Source organism: Megalops cyprinoides, chromosome 14 (genome assembly GCF_013368585.1).
Source record: "Megalops cyprinoides isolate fMegCyp1 chromosome 14, fMegCyp1.pri, whole genome shotgun sequence".
NCBI lineage: Eukaryota > Metazoa > Chordata > Actinopteri > Elopiformes > Megalopidae > Megalops > Megalops cyprinoides.
In genome coordinates this window covers 22,873,781-22,900,949 of record NC_050596.1, presented here as the reverse complement: position 1 = coordinate 22,900,949, position 27,169 = coordinate 22,873,781, and the positions used below count along the sequence as shown (strand labels likewise).

At 41.9% G+C, this 27,169-nt stretch overlaps 3 protein-coding genes across 7 annotated transcripts in view; 2 read left to right on the top strand and 1 right to left on the bottom strand.

The window, feature by feature from the left end:
* Positions 1 to 3,702, bottom strand: part of tmem163a (transmembrane protein 163a) — a 55,179-nt gene extending 51,477 nt beyond the window's left edge. The window contains exon 1 of the mRNA XM_036544738.1: positions 3,155 to 3,702. Within this exon, the coding sequence (XP_036400631.1) occupies positions 3,155 to 3,338 (184 nt within the window). The 5' untranslated portion in view covers positions 3,339 to 3,702. The remainder of the gene's footprint in view (positions 1 to 3,154) is intronic.
* On the top strand, positions 2,292 to 15,125 carry acmsd (aminocarboxymuconate semialdehyde decarboxylase). Of its 2 annotated transcripts, none has more exons than XM_036544737.1 (10): positions 2,292 to 2,363; positions 8,527 to 8,571; positions 11,131 to 11,227; positions 11,633 to 11,682; positions 12,143 to 12,379; positions 12,756 to 12,849; positions 13,387 to 13,482; positions 13,920 to 14,092; positions 14,477 to 14,575; positions 14,809 to 15,125. In XM_036544737.1, exons 1-10 carry the CDS (start codon positions 2,328 to 2,330, stop codon positions 14,869 to 14,871), a joined length of 990 nt encoding a protein of 329 aa, XP_036400630.1. In that variant the 5' UTR covers positions 2,292 to 2,327; the 3' UTR covers positions 14,872 to 15,125. The 2 variants fall into 2 exon arrangements, with proteins under 2 accessions (XP_036400630.1, XP_036400629.1); XM_036544736.1 differs by lacking the exon at positions 2,292 to 2,363 and adding an exon at positions 6,937 to 7,079.
* Positions 15,126 to 16,412: 1,287 nt separating this feature from the next.
* LOC118788712 (cyclin-T2-like) lies at positions 16,413 to 26,225 on the top strand. Of its 4 annotated transcripts, XM_036544734.1 has the most exons (10): positions 16,413 to 16,583; positions 17,500 to 17,581; positions 18,117 to 18,245; positions 18,757 to 18,817; positions 19,483 to 19,545; positions 19,973 to 20,018; positions 23,577 to 23,740; positions 24,261 to 24,331; positions 24,623 to 25,730; positions 25,829 to 25,975. In XM_036544734.1, the coding sequence occupies exons 1-10, from the start codon at positions 16,426 to 16,428 to the stop codon at positions 25,900 to 25,902; spliced, it is 1,956 nt and encodes a 651-aa protein (XP_036400627.1). In that variant the 5' UTR covers positions 16,413 to 16,425; the 3' UTR covers positions 25,903 to 25,975. The 4 variants fall into 4 exon arrangements, 3 of the variants coding, with proteins under 3 accessions (XP_036400627.1, XP_036400626.1, XP_036400628.1); XM_036544733.1 differs by having other exon boundaries at positions 24,623 to 26,225; XR_005005429.1 differs by lacking the exons at positions 24,261 to 24,331; positions 24,623 to 25,730; positions 25,829 to 25,975 and having other exon boundaries at positions 19,973 to 20,362; positions 23,577 to 23,646.
* Positions 26,226 to 27,169: the final 944 nt, after the last annotated feature.

Sequence of the window (27,169 nt, the reverse complement as noted above, 5' to 3'; positions counted from 1 at the left end):
CATTACATTATTGTTAGTTAGCAAGCACTCTTACCCAGAGCTTTACATTATCCATTTATACCGCTGGATATTTACAGAAGCAATAATGAGTTAACTACCTTGCCCAAGGGTACCACAGGACTCTCCCCTGTGGGGAATCAAGCCAGCCACCTTCTGGTTACAAACCCTGCTCCTTACTACTATGTTATACTCCCGGCCTTTAAGCCCCCCAGAATATCAAAACTATTTAAATTATGAGTGAGGAAGCAGGGATGATGATGCAAAGACTGTGTGTTTCTCAAAGACCTTTCTGCTTGTGTACCTTCCTTCATAAGATATTATCTTGTGGATAGGAGTGCTAATTAGTGCACAACATATCTGAGTAGTGCTTAATTTTAACACATGTGCGATGTGCCAATCCGGTATTACAGAGTAAACATACTGATTGGGGTGAACTGAAACAGGACTAAGGGCACAACTAGTTCCTTTTTAACGGAAACACCTCCCACCCAGCTCCGACAGAAAGTAGATTTTACATTCCCTGGATGTGCCCCATATGCAAGCAAGCAACCAATTAAACACACCTAAATTATTCACCGCGCGGAATTGATTATGCGGGGTAATTTCAGGTGACGCGCAATAGCATCGCTGCCATGCCATTGCTTGCAGAATGCAAATTAGAGCGCTCGGGATGAGAGGTGACCGATATTAAAATTCCTCCTTGGACACGTGCCCGCTGGGCGGTTTGCTAAGTATCCTCCACTTTGCCTTAGCCTATGGGACGTCGGGAGAGTGGTGGAGATGCGAAGAAAGGAGGCCTATCGCTGCTCCTCTGCGGGATGACGCAGTTAAAGGAAGACTGCACACAACGCATCATCAAAGCCGTCGTCTCGACTCATCGCTGGTAATGCCGGCGCAGAATTCATAATAATTCTCAAATGAATCTGCAAAGATATGAAAGACTCTACAGTCTTTTATGTAAAAGGGGGGTGAGAGGTGGCTACAGTCTGATACACCACTCAAAGAATTCATCCTTCATATCTCTGTGTTTTAACTACCTGCATCTCAGAACAGGTGACCGATGTCCTGAACATCATTAATTTTCGGAGGCTTCTTTTATCTCCATAGGGAATCAACAAAGTGCTGGCCTATCAAAAAATTTTCTTACATAATTAGCTTGAAACCAAACCTCCAGCAGACCACAATGTACTCCTGCAATTGCTCTCCACAGCAGTATACTGAATATTGATGTATTTGTTCTACTTTTACTTTGTTTTACCTTCTTTTACCAACCTACTTGTATCCTTGGATGTTTTAAATTTGCGCATACAGTGCTACTTGAATGTATGTTCTTGTCACTGTAAAGTGTGTTAGTACCTTTAGATAAAAAAAACGTTTACAGAGAGGTGTAGTTATTAGCTAAAAATTATTGCTGTTATTTCTTATTTTTCATTAATGCAACTGCTCTACATTATGTTTATTTTGTCAAATTAAGCATGTAATATTACATGTAATAACCATGATGGAACATACATGTTTCAATTGTTAATTTTTGGAAACAGGAAAAATATTCCGAGAATCATGAATTGAACCTGTGAGAGAGACTGCAAGATGCCACTGGAATGTATGGAGCACTTAAAGCAAGCATCATCCAGAACACATGTAAACTCTGAATTTTTCGCAATTGCATCCATTTTGCTGACAGCTTCTCCTAATTTCACTTACAGGTTCTTTACCCCATTAGTAGACATTCCTGTTTGCTTCATTGCATCCTGTTTTCAACTAGAGCAGGCCTCCTCCAGTTAACTGTGCAGACTGCGCAATGTTACCCACCCAACCCCCCAAACCAACACACACACACACACACTGAGACATATCCAGACATACATGCACTTATACCAGGCAAGGATAAGGATGAACCCATGACCCCTTGTCACAAGACCATACCCCTAACAGCGGTTTATCACCCATGTGATGACATGAGGTCGCAACCATGTGCTCAGATTGAAAAAAAAAGCAGTTTCCATATGTATACTAGGTTTTTCCATTCAGTACATGCTCGGCCAGCCCTGCAGTCAAATCACTGCTGGTCCAGGATGGGGAATTTCAGTACTTCCCAGGACCAGTCCTAGAACAGGTCTCCACTCGGCAAGCCTGTCTCAAGCTAACCGCTGTAGTGACTTCTCCACACGCCCACGCTCGCATGCATGGACGCACGCGCTGGGTGTGGGGAGTGGCTGGCGCACTTTCCTCAGCTGCTTAATCACAGCACTCCGGACGATTTCGGTCACACGGCGCGATGAATGAGCGATTGCTACTTCACTGCGATACAAACGTATGGCAAAAGCATGCCTGTGGGACAATACCGCGTGAAAGAACACGAGGTACGATCTTTCATAAAACGATGCGTTCGCTTAAAAAGGGGAACATGCACAGATGTGCGGTAACCCCCGCCCCACTGTAAAAACAAGTTGAATTCGCTGTCTCCGGGCTGCTATTTCGCGCTACCCAGTTAAGACCAGAAAGTATGAATGTTTTTTGTTGTTGTGGTGGTGGTTCTTGTTTCAGCAAGGACATCCCTAAGAGTGTAGTCGAAGCGCATTTTTATTGATAGGAATAACTGAAAGGTAAGAGTAACTCACAGCGCTAGTAAATACATCGTAAGATTTTAAAATGCAGTTGATTACTATTAAAAATCGGCCTGGCAGAATCGCCGTTGTGCATTAATAAACGTTGCGAAGCATCGCCACTGGGTAGGCTCTGTTCCATAATTTGTTACACTCATATTTGCTGAACTGTTTTCGAGTTGTATTCAACCTCGATGTTCAACATCTAAATATCAATGCAACTTCATCGTGATTTAAGAATTGTAATTCGAAAGGCAAATATCAAAAATGGGACCAAATACATGAGGATTGCTTGATAATCCTCTTTTGTGTCTCCAAACCATAGCCAAACTGTGTTCACAAGCTGTGCTCTACATTTGGCGTTTATTCATTATGTATTTCATATAAATCTAAATTATTAAGAGCACTTGACAGACACCATAAATACATTCCCAGGCATCGCTCTGTGTATCATTACCTACCTATTTCATTATACAGCTGTACAAAACATCCAAGTTTCGAACTCTGAAATTTAAGTGAAATTTAATAGAAAGTACATGTGAATTTACCTTGGCCCTCCACGCTGTCGCTTATTTTCATCTCCTGGTCCCGATCCATATTGAAGGGGTCTCCCTGACTCGCTCTTTTGGGCGGGTGGTGATCTGGGGGAGCGCACTGCCCGTTACGAGCCGATGGATCCACAACAGTGGGATCTGGAACTGGACAGGGGTCGGAAGTCGGAGAGTCGGTCATTGCTATTTAGTTTCAATTCAAATTAGGCACTCGAATTATGCCACGCGGAAGCGAGAAGTGCAATCATTCAACAGCGCAGATGCCGCCGGCGTTGGGTTAGCAGAAAGCTAAGAGATGTGCCAACAGATAATACTAGATCAACAAAATCTTCACTGCATCTGCAGCGAACCCCCTCCTTTCCCGACAATAACTCTCTAACTAGAAATGCAAGGCTGCAGCAAAGAGGCTCTGATCGGAGATATCCAGGTTCGTTAACGAGACCGATGCTTTGATATTGTCCGCGTACATGCCCCTGTCAGACGCAGGATTGTGAAATACTGGCGCGACTTTTGGCGGCGGCAGGTCTCCTCAGTCCGAATCTCCTTCAGTGCGATGCGCTGTGCAACTATCCCCAGGTGGCACGGCTGACGACTCAGCTGGGCAGCGTCAAAGACGTAGCAGCACCACCGAATAATCTCGCTGCAATAAATATTAATACCGGCTTCTGAACTAGTTGAAATAATTATGTGGTTCTTTTGCCGTTGCTCATAAGTGAAAAGTGCCTTATAAGATTCTTATGTGGGGAGATGAGGACTTGTCGGTGGGATATTTTACTGAAATACTTAAGAAGGATAGTCACAACAAAACTATCACAGCCGTGTTTAAGGGTTTGTTTGGTAAATGCGTGGAGTGCTATATTTATTTATTTTATCTGTGTGGATGTATGATAAATACCAATAATGTAATGCTATGATATGATATTTTAGAGATTAAGGGCATCTGATTTCAGAGCGATGTTTCATTAATAGAATTGCCTCTGCGAGCAGCTTCATTCAGACATTGGAAGCATAAAGTGTTTTTTAAGAGTATGTTTGTGTTTTGTGGAAACAATGATTGGATATTAACCTAAAAGCTGACAAAACGGGACAATAAGACCGGACAATGCTCCGCTACTGTTGTAGTGATTGTGTTTGATAGGGAAATTATAGTTAACATGACAGTAAACAACGAACGACATTGCCGCTTTGGTAAGATGTTTTTCACCCTGAAGTTTAGAGTCGTGAAAACTGGAACATATTCATTACCTGCCTATCTGTATCAGTGGTACGTGTTAAAGCATCGCCAGACATTGCTACCGCAATTTCATCCGCAATGAAACAGACCAGAGAACAAATAACCCTTAAATTGCGATTTTGTTTTTATGAATCAGACATTCTGTTGCTAGTTTGGCTGATATGAATCTCTGAAAATGAATGTATTACTGTAATGCATGTGTACGCAAACCATGCAGCAATAAGTAAATAGCCAAAAAACTGAAGTACTGTTTTGAAACAGTTGTTGTAAAGAAACGGATGCAAAATGTTTACCCTCGCTAATTTCAACCTTTATTCATCCAGTCACATGTGTATGTTCTTTTCTTCGGTAAATGGCAGAATAGCAAAGGCTTTCTATAATATGATCTTGCGGTGTACTGATACGCTCGTTTTCTGTAATATGTCTGAAATATTGTCACCATTTATCAGCGATAGACGTTATTTACAAGTATTATTAATCGAAAAGTTATTTTTGTTATACTTGAAAGGTGTACATATTAGTATTCCACATTTTACCGTGCGGACACACCACAAGGAGGCGACAGAAGAAGAGAAATGAAGCATCTTAACCAATTTAATTTGTAAGGGGTGACATTGAAGTTTGCAGGTCATCTGTGTGTGTTATATACTGTTTAAACTGTCTCAGTGAAATTTTAATTGTGAGGTAATTGTGTAACCGGAGGAAGGCAAAGCTACATACAGAAATTTGGCTCTCATTTGTTTTGTAATCAAATCAAATAGTTTATGAACGAACGGACAGCAATATTGATTCGGTTTTGATGTTGGCAGTTCAAAATGCTAAAATGTAGACTGCAGTCTTGAGGAATTTGGTTCTGGTCAATTTACCTCTGAAAATCTTCTCGGGTATGAACATTCCAGTGATTTTACTATGATGTAGAGCAGTAACTGGGTCAGCAAATGATGACTCTCCTAAGGAAAAAGTGTTGACTCAGTTGTTCTACCAATGCTGTCAGCTGGCCTATTTGCGAGTTGTTGTTTCTGTATCCCCCTAAAGGTCAGTGCATATTTTAAGTAACAATTAATTCCAACAACTAATATGTTGTAACCACCTGCTGTTGTACAACCATATGAAATTGAGCAGTTCAGATTTAATAACTAACGTGTTACGTTTTAACGAAGTGAAACACATCTACTTTTCTAGCACTGTCTTCTTGGGCATAACAGGTACACCCTCTATTCCTGGTTTCTATCACCCTTGCTCAACACCTTTCCACAGACAAGTTTAAAAATACAGAAGTTATTTTTATTTATATTTTATCTATTTTGTGTTTTCTAAGTATCTTTATTCAAAGTAACATTTTTTTTTACATATTATCCATCAATGGAGCCGTTACTAGTCTATCTACAGAAGAAATTCATGATGAGGAGGTACATCCAGGTTTTGAATTACAAGCTCAGCGTTGTCACTGCCCTGATGAGACGCTTCCCTCAAAAGTCTTTGTCAGGTTTGGATAGTTTCCACAATTTCTGTTGAAGTAGCCAGGTTATGTAGCAGCCGTGTATCTCTGGTAGTGTAAAAAGTCTGCCTGGGTGGTCGACATACACCTGGCAGGCAAGATTAGGCTCCTTTCTCCTCACATATTACTTTAGCTTTTAGTAGCTGGAATGCTTGGAACTGCTTGGCTTACTGCAATTACAATAGCTGTGCGTGCTTACAGCTCATCAGCTCAGGTGTAGCGGAGAAGCTCAGCTCAAGTGGAGTGGGGAAGCCAGTTAGTTATTGCTGATACACTGTAGCAGTGAAAGGGTTCGGGAGAAAGCTTGAATAAACAGGATGAAATGGAGCCATTTCAGCTCCCATTTACTACTGCATAAAAGGTAATGGAAAGTGATGCTCAGAGCAAGACGCATATGACTGGGGTATGCAAGTTACTTCTAAAGGACAATCTCAAAGGCCTCTGCCAAGCTGTGCTGTCACAATAGCAATTGTTACATCAGACTATTGCCTGGGTGCTGTCCGCTTCATAAAAACTCTGTAAATTACTTTTAAAACTCCGCTCTCTGTCAGAAAGACAGATATCCTCATATTTAGCAATGCACACCGGTACTGTGCCTGTCTTTGCAATGACATGCAAGGGATTCTACAGTACAGGAGTTGGGCGTAGTTTTGGTCTCAACATTGGTAGGGACACAACAACCGAGGGGACATTGGAATTATGTAATATGACTTCACTCCAAAGATAATGCGAACGAATTCGCTCAAATATTGGTAGGGACATGTCCCTACCGTCCATATGCAAAATTACGCCCTTGGGGGTAAGTGCAGTGGTAATCTATCCAGCTGTCGCTAATACGAGTGACCCAACCAATAATAAAAGGGTTGGATGAAATAATTATCAATGCATTAAATGTAATTCTTAAACGACTAAAAACATCAAAACAGTGCAGTGAATTAAAGATCCACAAATCCACCTTTTTACATTGTACAGTACCGTCTCTCGTTTTTATTGGGTTGTTCTGGAGGGCGTGCGAGGGGAGGGGAAATGAAAAGAATCTCGCGTTTACCTTTGACTGGAAACGCGCATACACTGTCGGAAACTTATTTTTCTGAGTTACCCCGACCAGTTGTACGTGTGGTGAATCAATAAGGATGAAGATTGACATCCATAATCATATTTTACCCAAGGAATGGCCCGATCTTAAAGAGGTAGGCAACTACATTGGCAACGCTTCAAAGACAATCATATACTGTCAGTTGTAGTGGGGAAAAAACGCTTCCATATATCTGTGAACTAAGATAAAAGAGCATTCATATTTAGCTACCTTTAAAACACATTCGAAAACGCAGGAATTCATCGAAGGTTAACTGTTACTGCGTTCTCGGATTTCTGCGTGGGCCTGCTGTAAACAGAGATGACACCTGTCTTTCGCGAAATCACAGGCACAAGTTTGTCGCTGCATACATTTCACAGTGTTCTCTGCATGTGTATAGAGGCGTCCATAATTTCTTCATCTAACCTCTAAATGGTAAATAAAACTTCTTGTGGATTTAAGCACATGACTGTTCGACACATAGGCTACGATTAATGACTCCAGGGGATCGAGAACCGGTTATGTTTAATGTCCTTTTCGCACGTCTTGTATCACTGCAAAAATGATTAGAATGCTTTTGAGGGGTTATTGAAAATGACAACTTTATGCGCTACAGCATAAGTGTATAGCATAAATTATATAGCCTTGCATTTGTAACCAAGCGAATCTGAGACATCGATCAACTGAGCAGGTGCTAATATGATACCACAGATGGTCAAACATAAATGGCTGTCCATATCGCATGTTTCGTAATAAAAATGTAACTAACACAGTCTTGCCGCTACAGTGCAGTCCTTTAGCCTACTCCTGATAAACACAATACCATCAGAATCTAACAGGAGACAGCTATTTCTTTAAGGCTTAAACATATAAAGAAATGGTGGATCATCAGCAGTTTAAATCTGTTCTGTCCTGTTAAATATTAATAGAACTGAATATGACCTTGAGGAGTATATAGTTGTAGTTGTATTTGTCTCTGTCGACCAATGTGCTGGGTGCTGGGTAATGATTGCTTTGCGTTCACTTCCGGAAAACTCGCTGAATGATAAAGTGCCATCAGGAGTAAATATGTTGCCCACGTACAGTAGGCCTACTGTTTTGTAGATTGGTCCACATACTTGATATTTTAAGGTCAGTTGCGCTTATATACAAACGGATCCCACTGCAGTTCTGAAATGCTTGATTTGTAACGAAAGAGCTTTGGGTTCGTTTCAGTCAACATTGCTAATTAGGCTCCGCTGCCTGAAAGTGAATCAGCATGCGCGTGTAGAGGTTATAGTATACAGTACTCTAAGACCCTTTTCATATGAGCTACTTAAAACCTTTCAGTCGGGGATTACACCCTGTCACAGGAATGGTGACAAGACTTAAATGCTAATGTACCGTTTACTTTAAAGTCCTGCCCTTTAGTCATAATTTGATGGACCCCACACAAAAAATGATTTAGCACACTGAATAGCAGCTGTAACTGGGAAAACCTGAAAGTACACTTCTGTAAGCTACAGTATTTCCTCTCTACAGACAGAATCTATGTGTTTTATTGTTATCACTTTATTCCACAGAGATATGGATATGGTGGATTTGTACAGCTGCATCATCACTGCAGAGTAAGTCTTTAATTCCTTTTCTCAGAAACTAGTATGGTGTTTTGCATTACATCATTTAGCTCTTACCCAGAGTGACTTACATAGGTTACAGTTCTTTACAATGTTATCCATTTATGTGGCTGGATATTTACTGGGGCAATTGTAGGGTACCAAGGGTACAACAGCAGCGTCTCAGCTAGGGATCGAACTGGCAACCTTTTGGTTACAAGTCCTGCTCCTTAACCACTATGCTACACTGCCACCTGCCCGTTTCATTAAGTGATACCTCTTCCATAATTACATAATATTACACACACAACTCTATCCATAGAAGATTGAATATTGGACAATCATACAGTTGGACACATACCATCTATATGAGTACAACAGTGGTCCTACTTGGAACTTGAACCAGCAACCATCTGGATGAAAATAAGTCCTACATACCAAGTACATAAGATTAGCAGCCTTTCTGTCTCAGATTTTGTTAGAAAAATAAACAAGGGGTTTTAAGGCATTCTTTTAAAAATGCTGATCATTTGTAGAAATTAATTTGTATAGATATTAATACTATTGTACATCTAGCCATATTCATCCCTTCTATTTATAATGCAAATCCAAGTGGATTTTGGTCAAAAATACTATAGATTTACACTGAACACATTCATCATAAAACTGTCTTATTATCAGAATACTCCACAGATATTAATCCTTTAGTTTAATGGTGTACTTTGATCCCTTGGGGTGGGAATTGGCATTTTTCCTGGTGGCTGCAGTTTTGAACCTGGATCACCTTGTTGTACCTTGGCTTGCTGTGGCTGGTTTACATTGGCCAAAACCACCCCCACAGCGCCCCCTGCAGTGAGTGAGTGGGCAGCACAGGAAGACATCCTGAGGAAGCTGGACGCCAGTTGGAAGGAGTGAAAGGGTTGGGTTTGGATGGATGGCATGAGTTGCTCAGTGCTTACTGGTGCAAATGAGCAGATTCTACTCTTATTATTTAAAACAGATGGGACTCACATGGTAAAGTCATAAATTACATATAGCTGCCCAAGCATTGCATAAAGCTTTTGTTTAGTAGAAGGCATGATGAATATAAAGTATGGAGAGTTTAGGACACCGTAATCTGTGCAAAAAGCGCAAAAGCATTTCTACACACACCAAGTTAACACTTCCCTAAATCTAAATTTTGCATAAAAATAAAACACATTGGCAATTATATAAATACTTCCTGCTAGATATCAGTTTTACACTGGTGGGATAAAATGACACTATTTCCATCAAAATTCTCAAAATTTTTTATATATATGACATATTCATGAATACATAAACTACAAAATTAATACATAGAAACACCAATGACATATCAGTGTCATCAGCTGACAATCTGTTGTATTAAGAAAATTGTGCAGAATCATTAAAAAAAAAAACTAAAATGGAGCTGTAATTTGAGCGCATACAAAAGAAATATGGTTGATATTTTGCAGAAATAGTCAAGGTGGATGATACATGAGCTTTGACTTTTCATCATTGCGTCCATTGTACCATTCATATGACTGAATGTTCCCCTAAGCTGCACATTCTGAGAGGCTACTGCAATAGAACAGGAGAGTGGTGTGTTATCATACTTACCTGGGCATTGAACTTATGACTGAGCCTTTTTCTAGTCTACAACCCTGACCTTTTATCCTTTCTAAAGTCACATACTGGACGCTGGACTTACCCGACTGTAGAGAAAATCAAACAAATCTGTGCAAACAAAGGTCTTTTCTGCACACGCATATGTGTGCATGTGTTCAAGCATGTTCTTGTATGTATGTGTTCCACTGTGCATGCATGTGTATATATGTAGGTATGTGTGTGTGTATGTAAGCTTGTGTGTGTGTGCGTGTTCAATCATGTGTATATATGTTGGTGTGTGTATGTGTGTGTGTGTGTGTGTGCGCGTGCATGTGTATGTGTGTGTGTGTGTGTGTGTGTGTGTGTGTGTGTGTGTGTGTGTGTGTGTGTGTGTGGATATGTGTGTTCTGCCTGGACTCGCTGGTAGAGCAGCTGCAGGGCCTGGCGAGGGGTTTTGTGTCAGCAGTATGGAGCAGATTCAGCCTGGCCAGGCCCACTCACAGCGAGCCCAAACAGCAGAATCTCGCAGCTGCTGGCCCAGCTTGAGAATTACTGCCGCTGATGCGCACAGACACACACACACACACACAAGGCAATGTCAGCACTCACATTGGCACGGTGACATGCACTAATTATACAGGAAACACCCACATCAGTCATCCTACACTGAGACAATTATCCTCATATATTCACACACATTCTTCAGTACTTGATTTATAACTACATCAGAATTTATTTAACTAATGATTCTTTTGCTGTGTGTCTTTCTAATGGTAAAAATAGTGAGAGTTAAATGAAAATTTCTCTGCTGTCAGGTGATGGAATGTAAATTCTGAAGAAAAGAATGACTGTAACTTTCTTGAGAACAGCAGAGATAATGAAATGCATTAAGATAACCAGTAACCCCAGCCCCTCACAGTCTGAGACCCTGGCTGATTTGTATACCTTCCCTATTTGAAGGGGGAAGCCAAGATGATGAAGGAGGGGAAGGTGTTCCGTGTGATTCAGGAGAACTGCTGGGACCCTGCAGTCCGGATTCGGGAAATGGATAAATATGGTGGCCAGAGTCCCATAGCATTCATACATCAACCTTTTTATGACATATATATATATATATATATATATGTACATATATCACATTTGTTTAGATTAGATTGGATTGTGGTTTATTTTCTGTGTGTACAGAAATGTGTTTGCATTACAAGATAGCTCTACTGCCTCTAATACAGTAAAAGTAACAAGCAGCCATACATTCTAAAAACATTGTGACGTTAAACACACACGTTACACCACAACATTAAGAACAATACACAAAGACCTGCATACTGAGACAGCGCATATTGTATCTCCTAGTGTCCAGAGTGATCGGATCCTTATTCGTCCTTGTTATAGAGATTCATATGAGTGGAGTGCGCTTTGCTCAGGCTACATTGTTGTGTGTGATTTTTTTGCTGCATTTCAGGAGTGACGGTACAGGCACTGTCCACGGTTCCTGTCATGTTCAGTTATTGGGTAAGCATGAGTGTGGAAAGACAGGCTGTGCTGTGATGCCATGGTCCACTGTAGCTCTGTATCACGGTGTCTTTGCTCCAGCTGTGAAAGCCCAAACAGTCAATGATGCAAAATGGATGAGTGTTTTTTCACCTCTCAATGAACCAAGTCCCAAAGCAAATACTGTGCAAGTTATGTAACCTGTGAAATGAATGAATGTTCTCTTTTGTTAAAAAACAACATCAGTTCCTCCATATAATAATGTAACAGTGTCATAGCTATTTGTGGAAGATTTAACTGACAAATTGTCCATGAATCAAAAATGAAGCCTTGATTAAACCCATGAGATGCATTTGCAATGCACTCAAACTTTACATGGCCCTCTAAGGAGAACAGAAAGTGTTGCCTTCAGAAGCAAGCTTCCTCACATGAGTGATACCCTGCATGAAAACATGCTGTGACGTCTCTCTGCGTCTGAAAGGCCAAACCCCGGGACACGCTGGACCTGTGTCACATCCTGAACGACGATCTGGCGGCCACAGTTAGCGCGTTCCCCAAACGCTTCGTGGGGCTGGGGACGCTTCCCATGCAGGCCCCTGAGCTGGCAGTTCAGGAGATGCGGCGCTGTGTGTTGGAGCTGGGCTTCCCTGGGGTTCAGATCGGATCACACATCAACTCCTGGGACCTCAACGCCCCTGAGCTGTACCCAGTCTATGCGGTGAGGACTGCCTTCTGCCTGTTCATGCACAGCACTGGTTACCAGTACGTTTGGATTAGTGATCAGAGATAAAGCACAGGCTACTGAACTTCTCTCTAGGAGATTTTAGGTTCTAATCCCAGGTTTGTCATTGTTGTTTTGTTCCTGTAACCATGTTCATGGATGGGTAACAGGTCACCAGACTGCAGCCTCTGTATATATAAGAAGGAGCGTAAAAGTTTTTATCTTTATTTGTGTAGCAAAAACTGAAAGGCGGTTCAACAGCAGGTTCCTCATGTGAACCCTGTAGAGTGGGTAAGGAACTGGATAATATTTTTCAATTGGAAAGATGTATATGGAAATCAAAATACACAGCATGGTTTGTCTGGGCATGTAGGCTGCTGAGGAGCTGAACTGCTCCTTGTTTGTGCACCCCTGGGACATGCAGATTGATGGGAGAATGGCTAAATACTGGCTCCCCTGGCTGGTAGGTTAGTACAACTTCTGACAATGAAGAATGTCGAAGTGCATGGTGCATCTATGGTAATTATTTTTTGCAGGTCATCAGGTAGAAGACAATGACCCTCCAATTTAAAAGCTTTACCACTGTGATTTGAACACGTCATACAATATTGTCAGATGAGTATACCTTACAGTTGTCAGACAAAGACTTACTGATACAACCAAATATTTAGTCTATGTGAGTATCAAACATTAAGGGCAAACACTAACAAATAGGGAAACAAATCAACCATTGAGAGCAAATGTTTTCCATTGCGTAATAGAGTTACTCACTCAACCAGTGGGAACAGATAATTAATTAATGGAAATTGGGAAACAATTTGAAAGAAGTTCAACTAACGGGAACGGATGTATGATCAACCATTGAGAATACATCTTTCACCAATCAGACCATCTTTCAACAATCAACATTTATTTCAATCGGCGTCTGTCCTCAAAACAAATTGTTAGATGGTAATTAATTCATATCATTCTAAAAACAGATCATAAATTACTTTCTTTCTCAGGGATGCCATCAGAGACAACAATGGCTATTTGCTCAATGATCTTCGGAGGAGTCTTTGAGAAATTCCCAAAGCTGAAAGTTTGCTTTGCCCATGGAGGTAATACATAAAAATAATAATCCATTTCATGTGTAGTATGGAGTGCCTTTCATTCACTCAGAGTACTTTACAACATTTTGATAGAACACCAGCCCAGTAGGGATCAGAGATCTACTGAAGTGAATCTGCTCTGTATTGCAAAGAAAAAGGGAAAAAATGCAGAGAGGCTTCCTTTTGTGTAGTTGCCCCCAAACTTTGGGACACTCTGCCAGTACAGTTCAGATGAGCATAATCAGCAGACCTTTTAAATCTCTGCTAAAAACTCAGTTGGTTGAGCTGGAATTTAGGTATTTATTGCTGATTTTTGTTTTATGTTTTCCTTTCTTTTTGATTATGAGTTTCATTTAGTTTTACGATACCTTCTTATTATGATCATTTGGTTGATGCTGTACAGTGTACAAAGCATGTTTCATTGAAAAGAATATTTCAACTCGCAGGTGGTTCCTTTCCATATACTGTGGGCCGCATTGAACACGGGTTTCAGGTTCGCCCAGATCTATGTGCTGTGGACAATAAGATCAACCCAAGGAAATACCTAGGGTCCTTTTACACTGACTCACTGGTTCATGACCCACTCGCCCTCAGGCTACTAATTGAAGTGGTTGGAAAGGTAAGTTCATCTTCATTAGTCAGACTGTATATATAAATACTGTAGGATTCATGTGGTATACATCAGAGGGGCTGTAAATATGCCTGTATACAATATATTTTAAAGCTGTTTCCAAAAGCTTATCAGAATCATCAACTATCAATTATCAATTTTCAGTCACCCCTAATTTTAAGGATCTTTTTTTTCTATATGAAAAACAGTTAAGAAATTCAAACCATTAACATATAGAAAGTAATTATTTGGAGTCTGTGTTAGAAATATATTTTTTTTGTGTTCAGGATTGTTTCAGTGTTATGTTTCAACATTACGTACAGTTTAAGCCCTTTCAGTCCTAAGAGCTATACATGTTCCTGCTGTACATCCCTGTTTTTGCTCTGTTTGCAGGATAAGGTCATGCTGGGAACCGATTATCCTTTTCCACTGGGTGAGCTGGAGCCAGGATCTCTGATTGAGTCAATGGCTGATTTTGACAGCCATTTAAAGGTAAACAACTTTTTAGTTCATCATTCTGCTTGAATCAAATAAAAATACAGTTCTACTTTCTATTTCATAAACCTTTTCCACATGATAATTGTTAGTTTGGAAATTTGTTCAATTATCAAACATAATCTTGGACTTATCTAAGGAAAAATATGTGTATAATTTTTCTACAGATATAAAGCGTCATCTACCTTGAAAGTCACAGTACAGTTACTATCTGTTGTTTTCTGTTTCAGGATAAACTTCTTGCCAACAATGCTCTTGACTTTTTGGGTCTTAAAAGGAGCCAGTTTGAGTGACTTGTGAAGAAATGTATGTGGAATAAAAGAATACAGCCCAAATCCCCCATGTTAGACTGACTATGCCATTGTACCAGAAAGTTTGAGCATTTTTAAACCTACATTAATACATTTAAAAGACTTAGATGGTTTTAGCAGTATGCTGAATATGTTCATATTGTCATTAGTATTCAGTTTACATCAGAGCAGTGCCTGCAATGCAATGTTCATTGAAAGTAATGTGAATTGTTGAACGTGTACCAGAATGAATCACTTTTTTTAGTAATTCTATGAGCTCATAACTGATTATATAGCACCTCTCATCGGTAAATCTAAGCACATTTTACAACAACGGGTAAATTCACCTCTTCCCTCACCAATGTGTACAACCCACCAGAGTGATGAATGGAAGTCATTTTGTTCCAAGGCACTCACCCGTCATCGGGGGTACTGTAGAACGATGGCTTTTAACTGGAGGCTGATTAAAATGTAAGATTGAGGGCCAAGCTTACTATTAGGACTGGCCCCTTTTCTTTGCGGTAAGCAGTGTGGGATTTGTAATGATGACAGTGAGTGGGAGGCCTTCATTTAACAACTCACGTGAAAGATGACACCTCCCGCCGCACAGTGTGCCCTGACAGAAGAGGGGGACAGTGGTCTCCGATTGGTGCAGAAGGAACATTGCTTCCAGCAGCAACCTGGTTCTCATGGAATACTGTCCATGGCACTCTTCCAGACCAATTGTATTTGTCAAGGCATTACTGTATTCACCAGAAATATATAATTAAATAAAGAATTAAATAATAATAAATTTACCTGACTTTTTCTCCGCTTTGAGCTGTTATTTCATGAGATGCAGTTCTGACACAATTATCAAGAACGTGGTTTGCAGTAGCCATACCAAGGTTTAGTAGCTGCCAGTTCATCCTTCCATTTAACAGGTCTTCTAGTCCGTGGTGAAAAGCGTATCAGTTCAGTATCAGATTCCAGGTGCCAATAAGGCTTTACAATTTCATTTACCCAACTTGGTGTTGCTGCATATTACTAAAGACACATAGTATGCATAGTACCTGAATTTCTTCTAGTTGCCTGCAGTACATAAATGTCTAGTCTAATGTTTGTCAAAACTGGACATTGGGGCACACTGGATGTACATATTATTTACAATATGGTTCATTCTTTTTGTATAATTCTTAAAGCAATTTAAGCCAATGAATACCACAAACTGCTGTACTCCATAACATCTCCACCTTTGTTTTTCGAGATATTGAAATATAATATATGTTTTACATAAGAATAGCCTACATTGTATATATACATAATGCAAATTTAAATCAGCACGACAATGTCCGTGTCTGTCTGGGTTTACAGTTTACTATAGGATGTCAACGTCATACGATATGTTTTGACGAAATAGACGTAGGCTACCTTGGGAAAGGGTTCAACAGTACATCACTACGGTTCCCATGATCCTCTTCTCGTAGTTCTCATTTTGACGCATGGGCTTCCGTCACGGATCCTTTGCGTCCTTGCGTGTATCCGTTCTTCGGTGCCCTGTGCTTAGTGCTGAGCACAATGGCGGCGTGCCGGGGATCTGGTTCGAGATGGTTCTTCACCCGGGAGCAGCTCGAAAACACGCCGTCCCGCCGCTGTGGGGTCGAGCCGGACAGGGAGCTATCCTACCGACAGCAGGCGGCCAACCTTATTCAAGATATGGGCCAGAGACTCAACGTGTATCCTTTCTGAACGTGAGAAGGCATCATGCGACTCAGAAAAGAAAGGTCTTGCCGTAGTGGGTTTGAAATATGTGGCTCTTTTTGTAGGCCTCTCCTTTTGAATATCGTGGTGGGGGCTGGGACACGAGTTGGTCTTATTAAATGTTATATAGCTGTCTTGCTAATTGTTGATGTGATTGCATAATTCTGCATAGATATGGTATCTAGCGAGCTGTTGATCGCGTAGTTGTAAAGTGGGGATAGCCAGCTAGGTCGCTATTTTCCCAACAAAGTGAAAACCAGTCACTTAGCATGGCAGCGTTAGCTGCTCTGCTGCGTTGTTAGCTAGGTAGCTAATAGTTGTGCAGCGGTTTTGGTGAACGCGACTTTGTGTAAGGAGCTAAATTACCTGAAATGTACCTAACGTCAGTTACGTAGCTGAAGGCTAATATAGTATATGTGGTGGATTAAACACAGTTACCAAACAATGGCTTTGAGCAGCGTGCGCTGGCGAGCTAGGTTACGCGTTACAGAACAAAAGAAATGTCGTAAGCGGGTCGCCAGCTATTATGTAGGGTAGTTCGACATGGCATTCTGTATTGAATATTTCTCCTTAAAGATTGTGATAAGAAAGTGCATGCCAACAAGCTACAGCTGCTTCTCTGAACTATTTATAGGGTGAATTGCTATCGTGGTTGAAATATCCGAGATTCCCACGTTCAGATCATGTTGCTTTAATATATGAACGTTCGTCAAAGGAACGCTGGAAGAATATAGAGCTGATCAACGACAAGGGTTTTATTGGAAACGGCAGTTTTAAAATGGATGTGGACTGCTGATTATTGAATAAGAATTAACAATAGAGTCCCATTTCTTTTTTTAAGAGAAAGACTGTTTTCCTTTGTCTGATATATTCCTTAATCAATGCCCGCAGCTCCCAGCTGACAATAAACACTGCGATTGTTTACATGCATCGGTTTTATATGTACCATTCGTTCACCAAATTCCACAGAAATGTGAGTGTTCTTGGTTTTCATTTAATACGGTTTGAGTTGACATCACACACGCCCTGATTTGTTGCAAAAGTGGTGCTGTTGTATGTGTAGAAGGAATAGGTATTCTAACTTCATGATGGTCCTTTAGAAGGAATAGACTAGTTTCAATGGAACAATAGGTCTTTTTGCATTGGAGTTTGTGTGGGGAAATTGAATTTTAACTTGATCCCAAGAATATAGCATCAGACTCATAGCGAAGTTAGCATTTGACAACAGTAAGCAGCAGTTCTTCTTAGTTTTCTTTTACACTGGAGCCTGGAACACACCAGATGGCCCTCACAATGGCTGCTGTCCCCCGCCATTGTTGGATTCCTTTTTTATTGGACAGAAAAGCTTTGACTTGAGTGAAAGGCTGGCTATAATTCAATTGCAGCCGCACACTATTCTATCCTCATTTCATTTGGCGTGTTAACAGACAGAAAATGGAATCGTGTGCTGTAACTGGCATAAAAGGGTTTACAAAGGTCCTTTCATGTTGTGTTGTCTTCTGTCACAGATCATTTCTCCAACGACCTTATTCCTGGCTGCAAAGGTTGAGGAGCAACCGCGGAAACTTGAACATGTCATTAAAGTTGCACATGCCTGTCTAAACCCCCAAGAATCCCCGCTAGACACAAAGAGTAATGTAAGTGTGGGTTATGCTTGGTATTGTAGTTTTTTTCCCCATTACAGATGCCCTCAGTGGGGGTTATTGATTGTGCCCCATGTTGAGGGTTATCTGTTCTAGGGGCAGGGCTGCTCATCCCTAAATCAGTCTCGTTTTTCTTCGGGTCATGACTGGATGCACCAGGAAAACAGTGGTGTAAACTGCAGCTTTGGTCATTATTTTGTCCTGAGGTTATAAACTTCTAGTAATATTTTCAAGGCTAACAGCACATTCTGAGAGCATTTCTGTAACATTGTAATAAGGGAGACACCAAAACCATAACGTGCCATGTGTAAGAGTGTTTTGGTTGGTCTGCAATGATACAAATTCATGGACACCCAAGAGTCAAGTGTTGTCCTGGACCAAATGTTCAGAACTGCAGATCATTGGCACCGTAAAATGGTTTACAAACAATTAGATTTTGAATTGAGTCTGGGCGCTATGAAGACACATTACAGGCATAATGTAATGATTGTCTGTTGAACTTCAGGCATACCTCCAGCAAGCTCAAGAGCTGGTGATACTTGAAACCATAGTGCTGCAGACTTTAGGTAAGTAAAGGTCAAGTTCAGCGGTAGAGAAAGTATACTGTTCATTAATAGTGCACAAGAGCATTGAAGTTGTGGTATATTGTGTGCCTGTCATATATTCCTGTGTCACGTTGTTTGTTTTCTCAATTTCTGGAGTTTTCCCTTTTTGGTTTGAACAAATTATGACATTAAGTCAAGGAAGTCCATCACATTAAATGCCTTGTAATGCTCGGTGGTCTTACAGTGTTGTGTAAAGCACTGTACGCCATTATGACTTCATCAAATAATGTTGAATAGCTAATTGATTCTGTATTTATAGTGCCATGCCACCAATGGCATGTCTGTGTGGCCTGTAGTGTTTACTGTCTGATCAAACTGATGCAAAACATTGTGATCATTCATAAATGTTGACTTTTTGCAAAGAGGCAATCTCATGTTCATTAAAACATTGCTAATGATAATCAAAGCTCCTCAATGTCTGCAGAGCTCTTAGAAGTATACCAATAGTGTATGGAAGCTTGAATTTTCTGTATACTGTTATTTTTTCTTTTGCATTGTGACATTTAAATAGCCATTGTGCTCTTCAGTTGGCTGTGAATGGTCTGGTCAGTGAATATTTAATTGTGATATTGTTGAAGTTTGTAACGTAATCATATGTTTCCACTAACATATGTATTTTATTGCAGGGTTTGAAATAACAATTGAACATCCACACACTGATGTGGTGAAGTGTTCCCAGCTAGTACGAGGTAGAGGTTCCCTTTTTCACTTCTCTACACTTGACCCCAGATTTGAATGCGGGAAAAATGCGATCATGTCCATACAGGACTGATATATAGCCCCTTACAGGCTGAACTTCTGTGTGAAGTACCTCTAGTTTCTCATATTTATCTCTGCCATCATCAGCTACATCAGCTAAATTTGACTTACAGATAGAGGCTAGACACCACCATGTCATAACACTTACCATAACATGTGCACTTAAGTGCCTTCAGGTGTGTTTTCATTAGTGTAATGCAAACCTGGCCAATGAAACAGACCGTTTTCCTTTTTTAACTTAATGCATCTCTTCACATTATAATTCACATAAAACATGTGCAACATCACACCAATGTTTAACCCTCTTTAATAATTCAGAAATTAACCCCTTTGCGTTCTCTTTTTCCTCTCTTGCAGCAAGCAAGGATTTGGCACAGACTTCCTATTTCATGGCTACCAACAGGTTGTTATCCTGACCCTCTTTGTTGCACTGTGATAGCACACTATAGCTTCATTTAATGCAGGGTCCCCTTCCTGTGCCTAACGCCCTCCTTGCGCTGGCTTCCCCGGGACACCCCCCAGGGCCCCCCCGTCCTTGGTGGGGTGGGACCGAGCCGGCTGCAGTGCGGTGTATCGAACGAGGGACTGTGTTGGCACAGAGGGGTTGAATGCACAATGTGAAGTGTAGTGGTGCTGTTTGACCCCACGCTCAGCTCGGTACAGAGTGCATATGTACAAAGACAGAGTGGTAGCCTGAATAGCAGCTAAAGATTACAGAGGTGTAAACTTAACCTAGAGCTCATGCCGGTGAGTACAAAAATGTCCTTCTCTTTTTTTTTTTTTTTTTTGTTCTGTTCTGTTGATTTTCTTCCTGTCTTTTACTTTAACAGTAACATTTCAAATATATAAATAATATGCGTGTGCCTGGCTTTTTCGGCGACTGTGTTTTGTAGCCTGTAATTCAACCTTAGCCTCCAGCAGAGAAACGCCAATACAATCTCAAGAGCGATCAGAAACAATTTTCCTGTTACAGCACCAGAATCCTCTGTTAGTCAATAAATAACAATTTGTGCACAGTTGTACATCTATTCAAAGAGCCGTGCTCATGACTGTTGACACATTTGTTTTATCCAGAACTTTTCACAATTCTGTGTCAATAATACGTTCATGTTTACCAATAACAGAATATTAGGTCTTCGTCAGTTTTTTTTTTGTCAGACTTTTACTTGATACAAAAGAAATACTGCTTTTGAGATATCCACTGACACTTACAAAATAATGTAAACAATTCTTTTACTATGGAGTAAATTATAGTGACCAAATAATGTTTTATATTAAATATTTTAAGTCCTGAAAATGATTCATCAAGATAGTAATTGACAAATTATAGGAGATATAATACGTTCTGTCCCCTCATTGCAGCTTTCATTCTTTCCCGTCGTTTAACTATTTTTGTCAATAGTTCACAATTTTCTGGCTTATTTCCTCAAAAAATCGTCAGCAAGTCCTTGCGACTGAATATTATGAGAGGGTGCCCATATACAAATGGCACCAGTTTCGAGGATTCAGTATTTGTACTGCTTTCAGAAAAATGTGAGCTGATTGGAGTGGGAAAAAATTTGTAGTGTTGGTATTGGAGTAATTATTCCGTTTTTCGTGAATGTTTTTAAAAGTTTTAACACTGTGTACTCTGGCATCTGTGCTGTGAACTTGCAATGCCAGTGATATGTGCTCATGGATTTTCATCATATGTAAGTGTGCTAGTTTAAGCACATGTTCCCTTTGCACTGTGTTACTGATAAACAGCTCTGTTACATTGTATAGCAGAGTTTGGTGGAAATCGTAGAATGTTTCATTTTGCAAAGTTCCATCTTACTACTGTTGCTTTTTAAAAGTTTAGACACTTGGTTTTCAGACAGGTAGTGATTTGAACTTCAATGTTATCTGTCTGCACCAAGTGGATATTACTGCACGTCTTTTTCAAGCCAAGGCTTAGGTGTTACTTTCATTGTTACAATCATCTAGTGTAATCCATTCAGTTAATACAGCGATTTGTTGGATTGCAGCAAACCTGTTATGATTGGTCTCCAATTAATCACAGGCAGTTACTTTGTTACAGGTTCGGCTAGAGTAGTTGTAGTGACGTTGCAGATCTCAAATGATTTACAGGCTACAAAACCCCTTTGCTGAAAATGCAGGGCCGTAATGCATACAGTATTATTTTTAAATATCATAATTGCCAATGTCATGTTGTTTAAAGTAATGTATACAAGAATGAAACACATATGCCATAGTAACTAAATGAATGAAACCAGTTTCTAATGTTAACCCATTAAGGACCTACTGTGTTATTTTGTATTCATTGATTAAACATTTTATTAAAATAAGACTGGCTGATGTCATCTGAATCCTGAAGTAAATTATTCACATTTTTAAAAGAAAGGTTTGAATTTTCCTCTTATTGTATATTGCCCCTTACAAAGGCCTCAGATACTTAATGCATAATATTGAATTGCACTGAAGTTAGCCTTTGTTGTTGTATGGTGCATTTGAGTAATTCAGAGCAGTGCTCACACATGTATGGTCCTTAAATGGTTAATTTGTATTTTTTTCTTTTTTGTCTGTTGGGATTTGGAGGGGTGTTTGAATGAATCATCATGTGGGTCTTAGATCAGTTTTCTCAGTTGGAATGTTCAGTGTCTGGACATTGTGCTAAAAGAACCTGAGTCATCTTCACACAGACTGCAGCCTGCATAATTCATTGAGTGGAATTTTACCTTTTGAAAATACTGAGCCAAAGGATGCTAAAGGTTCTTCTCTATTTGGCCCTATTTAGTAATGGGAAAAGAGGGCTTTCAGTGCAGATCATGACAGCTGGGATGGGCTGAGGATGACAGTCAGTGCTTGAGCAATAGTGTACATGGTACTGACTTCTGGGCAAAACCGCGATATTCAAGGGGCTTTGTCAGTCAGTAGTGATGTCAAAATTAAAAAAATGCCAGCTCCGTTGTCTCCTTTAGTGTAGCTACTAATTGGTAGTATATGCTTATTTGCGAGTGAGAAAGATTGACTGCTCTGAATGACCTATCATTGTTTGAATGATAAACCTCAATCTTACTACCCCTGATGAAAATATTTTTGGGGTTGGGTTATGCACAGTAATCTCTCAGCTACCTGACTACCCTTAAGGACTGCATGGTTGTCCAAATGCCCATACTATTAATGGGTTGAGAAAGTGAAAGTAACAGAGCAAAGTATTCATGTCCTTGCAAAACCACAAGAGCCAGTCTAAATTTTGTTTTTGTCAGTGTCCAGACATTGCACATTAAATTTGTAGCACAAGGTTACCATCCATCTGTCACCATCTCTGATTTCTTGGGGTTTTGAAAGTTCAGTGTGTTGTTTAGCCATGGTCATTTTAACTCTGTATATTATGTACAAGTGTATAGGCTAGTTACAGAATACTGTTGTGCGGATGTGGGTCTTTGTGATTATCTGCACAGCTATTTTGGTGTACTCTCTCAGGTCAGGCGATGAGGAACCAGATTTCCCTCTTTCAGATATGAATTGGTTAGATTGTGAGTTGTTTACGTGAGAGTTGTGTGGGAAAATATTTTGTGGATAAAAAATACAAAGAATCTGTAGAAAAAAAAACTGTAGACCACACAGAAACCCCACCACATTACCCCACCCCAAATGTAAAACTAATTGCATCCTGTACCTAATTTAAAACTGAATGCAGCTCTTTATGCTAAAGTACATGGATGGTAACCATATGCTCCCTGTGTCATTTTGAACGGTTTTGCTTTAACAGAGAATGCACATTGACAGTTTTACCCCTGACTTTGACTGTGTTGGAAGAGAGGCACTTCTGTAAGCCAGCGTTTATGCAAACATGTAGGCAGACAATGTAGCATTGAAAGCAGCGACATGGTGCAGGCGCCCGTCCCCTCGGCGGCGGTGGCTAATGAGCCCCTCCTCTCTCCCTTCTCTCCCTCCCTGTTTTCCATGTGGACGGCAGCCTGCACCTCACCACCTTCTGCCTGCAGCACAAGCCCACGGTCATCGCCTGCGTGTGCATTCACCTGGCGTGCAAGTGGTCCAACTGGGAGATCCCCGTCTCCACAGACGGGAAGCACTGGTGGGAGTACGTGGACCCGTCCGTCACGCTCGAGCTGCTCGACGGTGAGTTTCCTGTCCGTCTGCTGACGCATGCCACGTTACTCTCTTCATACAGGCTTGGTGCGTGTGTGTATGTAATCTTTGGTTGCACTACTCGTTGCGATTTCCGTCAAATTCGTAACAGTCGCAGTGTGAGCGCGTAAGGTCTCTGCTCAGCCTCGCCTCCACATGGCTGCTGCTTCACTTTGTGTAAGTGATTCAATCAGGAACGAAGTTTCTTGTTTATTCCTCTGGGTTTTGTGCTCATTTCAGGGGCCGTGAACCCTGTAGACGTGTGTTTGAAACAAAAAAGATACGAAGCTCATTGCCTTTAAATTGAATTGAGGCTTAAGAGTCTTTGATCGGGGAAAGGACAATTGTGGCTCCGGATGTTTTTTTTTCCCCCTTAACTGGGGACGTGGGGGGTGGGGAGGGGGGGTTGTGTTGCGGTCCAGACTGCAGTAACGTGTGTAAAAAACCAGGGAGCTGAATGAAAGCTGTTGGGCTTTTCCCTGATGCTCTGTCGTCTGTCCCCCCGGCTCAGAGCTGACCCACGAGTTCCTTCAGATTCTGGAGAAGACGCCCAGCAGGTTGAAACGGATAAGGAACTGGAGGGTGAGGCCACGCCCCTGCCGCTAATACGCCGGCTGTGAGAGCAGGGTTTCTATAGCCACCGAAGTCGGCTGAAAGTAGTCACATGACATTTAGGTCAATTGCACGCTTGGGAGAATAAATCTCTAGTGTCAGCATATTTGTAGTGTTGAGTTTCACTCTGAGGATGTGTGCTTATATTCTAAACTAGTGTAAAGTTACAGTTGACAGCATTAACAATGGGAGAGTTAAGCCTTGTTGTGTTAACTCTGACAGTAGTAGTGGTGACAGTGTATTTTTCGGTCTCCCTGTCAGGCCACACAAGCTGCCAAGAAGCCCAAGACTGATGGCCAGAGCGTGGAGCCCTCCTTCCCCGGCCCCTCCTTGGTGCAGGGCCCTTCCCTGGCGGACAGCATTCCCGGAGTCTCGAACGCAGCGTTCCCCAAAGCCCCCACGTCCTTCCCCGTCATCCTGCCCTCGAACGCCCTTTCCCTGGAGAGCATCGCCAACATGCAGGGCTCCTCCTACACCTTCACTGCCTCCAACGACTGGCCCCAGGACCAGGGACAGTCCGAGCCGTTCTCCCTCAAACCGGACGCCCTGAGCATCCAGCAGGGGGCGCCACTGCCAGTACACGCCTCCCTGCAGCACCGGCCTGAGAAGGGTAGCGAGTTTACCCCGGGCAAACACGAACACAAAGCAGGGGGAGGGGCCAAGCACCAGCCGCCCGTCTACCCCTCGCCCATCGCCCCCACCCAGAAAATGTCGCTGGACAAATACAGAGAGAAGCACGCCGCCGAGTTGGCGGGGCAGAAGCGCAGGCAGGAGCAGAACCAGGAGACGGAGGCCCGGGACACGTACGGCGCCCCCGCCGTGTCGGACCAGTCATACCCCAGGAAGCACCCGCAGCAGGCCCAGCGCAGCTTCAACTCGGCCACCTCCCCGCTGAAGGTGAAGCTGCCCCTGCCGACCGGCGACAAGCACGCCGGGGACAAGCGTGACAAGGCGGCCTCCCTGAAGCTCCGCCTCCCCGTCCCGCCCGCGGAGAAGGGCGCCAGCAAGGAGGAGCTGAAGATGAAGATCAAGGTCTCCTCGGAGCGCCACAGCTCCTCGGACGAGGGCGGAGCCAAGATCAAACATTCCGGCAGCCCGCTGGTGAGCAAGGAGAAGCACAGGGACCACCCGGCCCACGCTCACCGGCACCACAAGCACGGCCACGCCCACCCCAACCCCCTCCCCCACAGCGGGAACGGCCGGGGGGAGGGGCCGGCGGCGGGGGGTGCGGCGGCGGCCCTCAGGCCCCCGCTCGGTGGTGCAGGCAGCGAGGGCGTCGGCCCCAGCTCCAGCTCCTCCCGGAAGAGGGCGCACCCCGACGCCAGTCACAACCACCACTCCAAATGGAGCAAAAGTTCCAAAAGCGCAGGTAGTGCCTCTCATTGTTCCTCTGTAAAGCAGTGTGTGTCCTCTCACGGCTCTGATCTTAACCCCCCCTTCCCCCCTCCTCCCCCTGTCACATACCAGGTGGGCTACGGACATCTCAGCACCCTAGTGAAACTGGACAGGAAGCCAGGGGAGAGCCGCGGCCCGGGCGCTAACGCCAACGGCCAGCACACAGACTACAAAGACACTTTCGACATGCTCGATTCGCTGTTAAGTGCCCAAGGAATGAACTCGTAAAACAAAAACAAAGAAAGAAACTAAAATTGGAGGAATGAACATGGGGATGAACGCAATACGGAATCTTAAACAAGAAACAGACCAGCGGGAAATGCTTAGATCCTGAGTTAACAAAATATTTAAAAAGAACTGTGGAAAAATACAGATGCTTCCCAGCCCTTTGGTCTTACGGCACGGTCCTGCCTGTTTCAGTCCACCTATACTGCTGCTTTGTCCCTTATACTCTCAGCGGTGGGGGCGGTAGTGCTAATGAGTTCATCTTCACCTGAAAATAGTATTATAAATACTGTAAAGGCATGAATGGTGCAATTTTTTTTCCTTTTAAAATAATTTAAACAGTATTTCCACAACTGTAAACTTCCTGCAAGAGGAAAGTCGCTTCCAATTTGCCATGATGTCATGCTCGGTCAAAGTCACAGGTCAAACAGTGCAGCCAAGAAAGTGGGCTTTTTAGTTGCATTGTTCTCTGAATGAGTGTCGTTTTTCCTTTTTTTATATATATATCTTTATACTGTATGTATGATTTGCATGTTTCAATCACAAAGGGACAAAAAAGATACTGAGCAATTTACAGTAAGTGGAGATAAATGTACATACATTTTTGTATGTTTAAAAAGCTATACCATAAATACTCAGGTTTGGAGCTGCTTGTAAGTGTAACAGAGTACATATATATAAAAAGACTAGTGTAACATGGTGTAAGAGAATCATTGGTATTCAGACTGCAGCATTCCAGCGATGTGCTTTGAGCGTGTAGTCTGCATGGCTGCCAGGAGAGGGCGCATGACCCTTTCGTTTGGGCAATCCAGACCCAATTAGCCGATTACCTAGCGTGTTTCAGAGGTTCTGCGATTTATGCATTATTTTGATCTCTGAGCCCGTTTAAGCTGGATGCCAAAGGCTGTGCCTCAGACAAAAAGGAAAATTGAAGAACTATAAAGTTTACGTAATCTTTGCTGTGAAGTGCATTTAAAATATTTTTGGCTTGATGCAGTAGCCTAGATGCAGAGCTGTTAATGGATAATGATAATATTCAATTATTGTCTATTAAAAAAATAATTGGACAAAAGTTTAAAAAAAGGTTTAATGCCGTATTACATTACAGGTCAGTTTACTGTGTAATGCATTGTTTTTAATTCCAGATGAAAATGATTGTTCTCACCTGATTGGTCTTTAACATCTGTG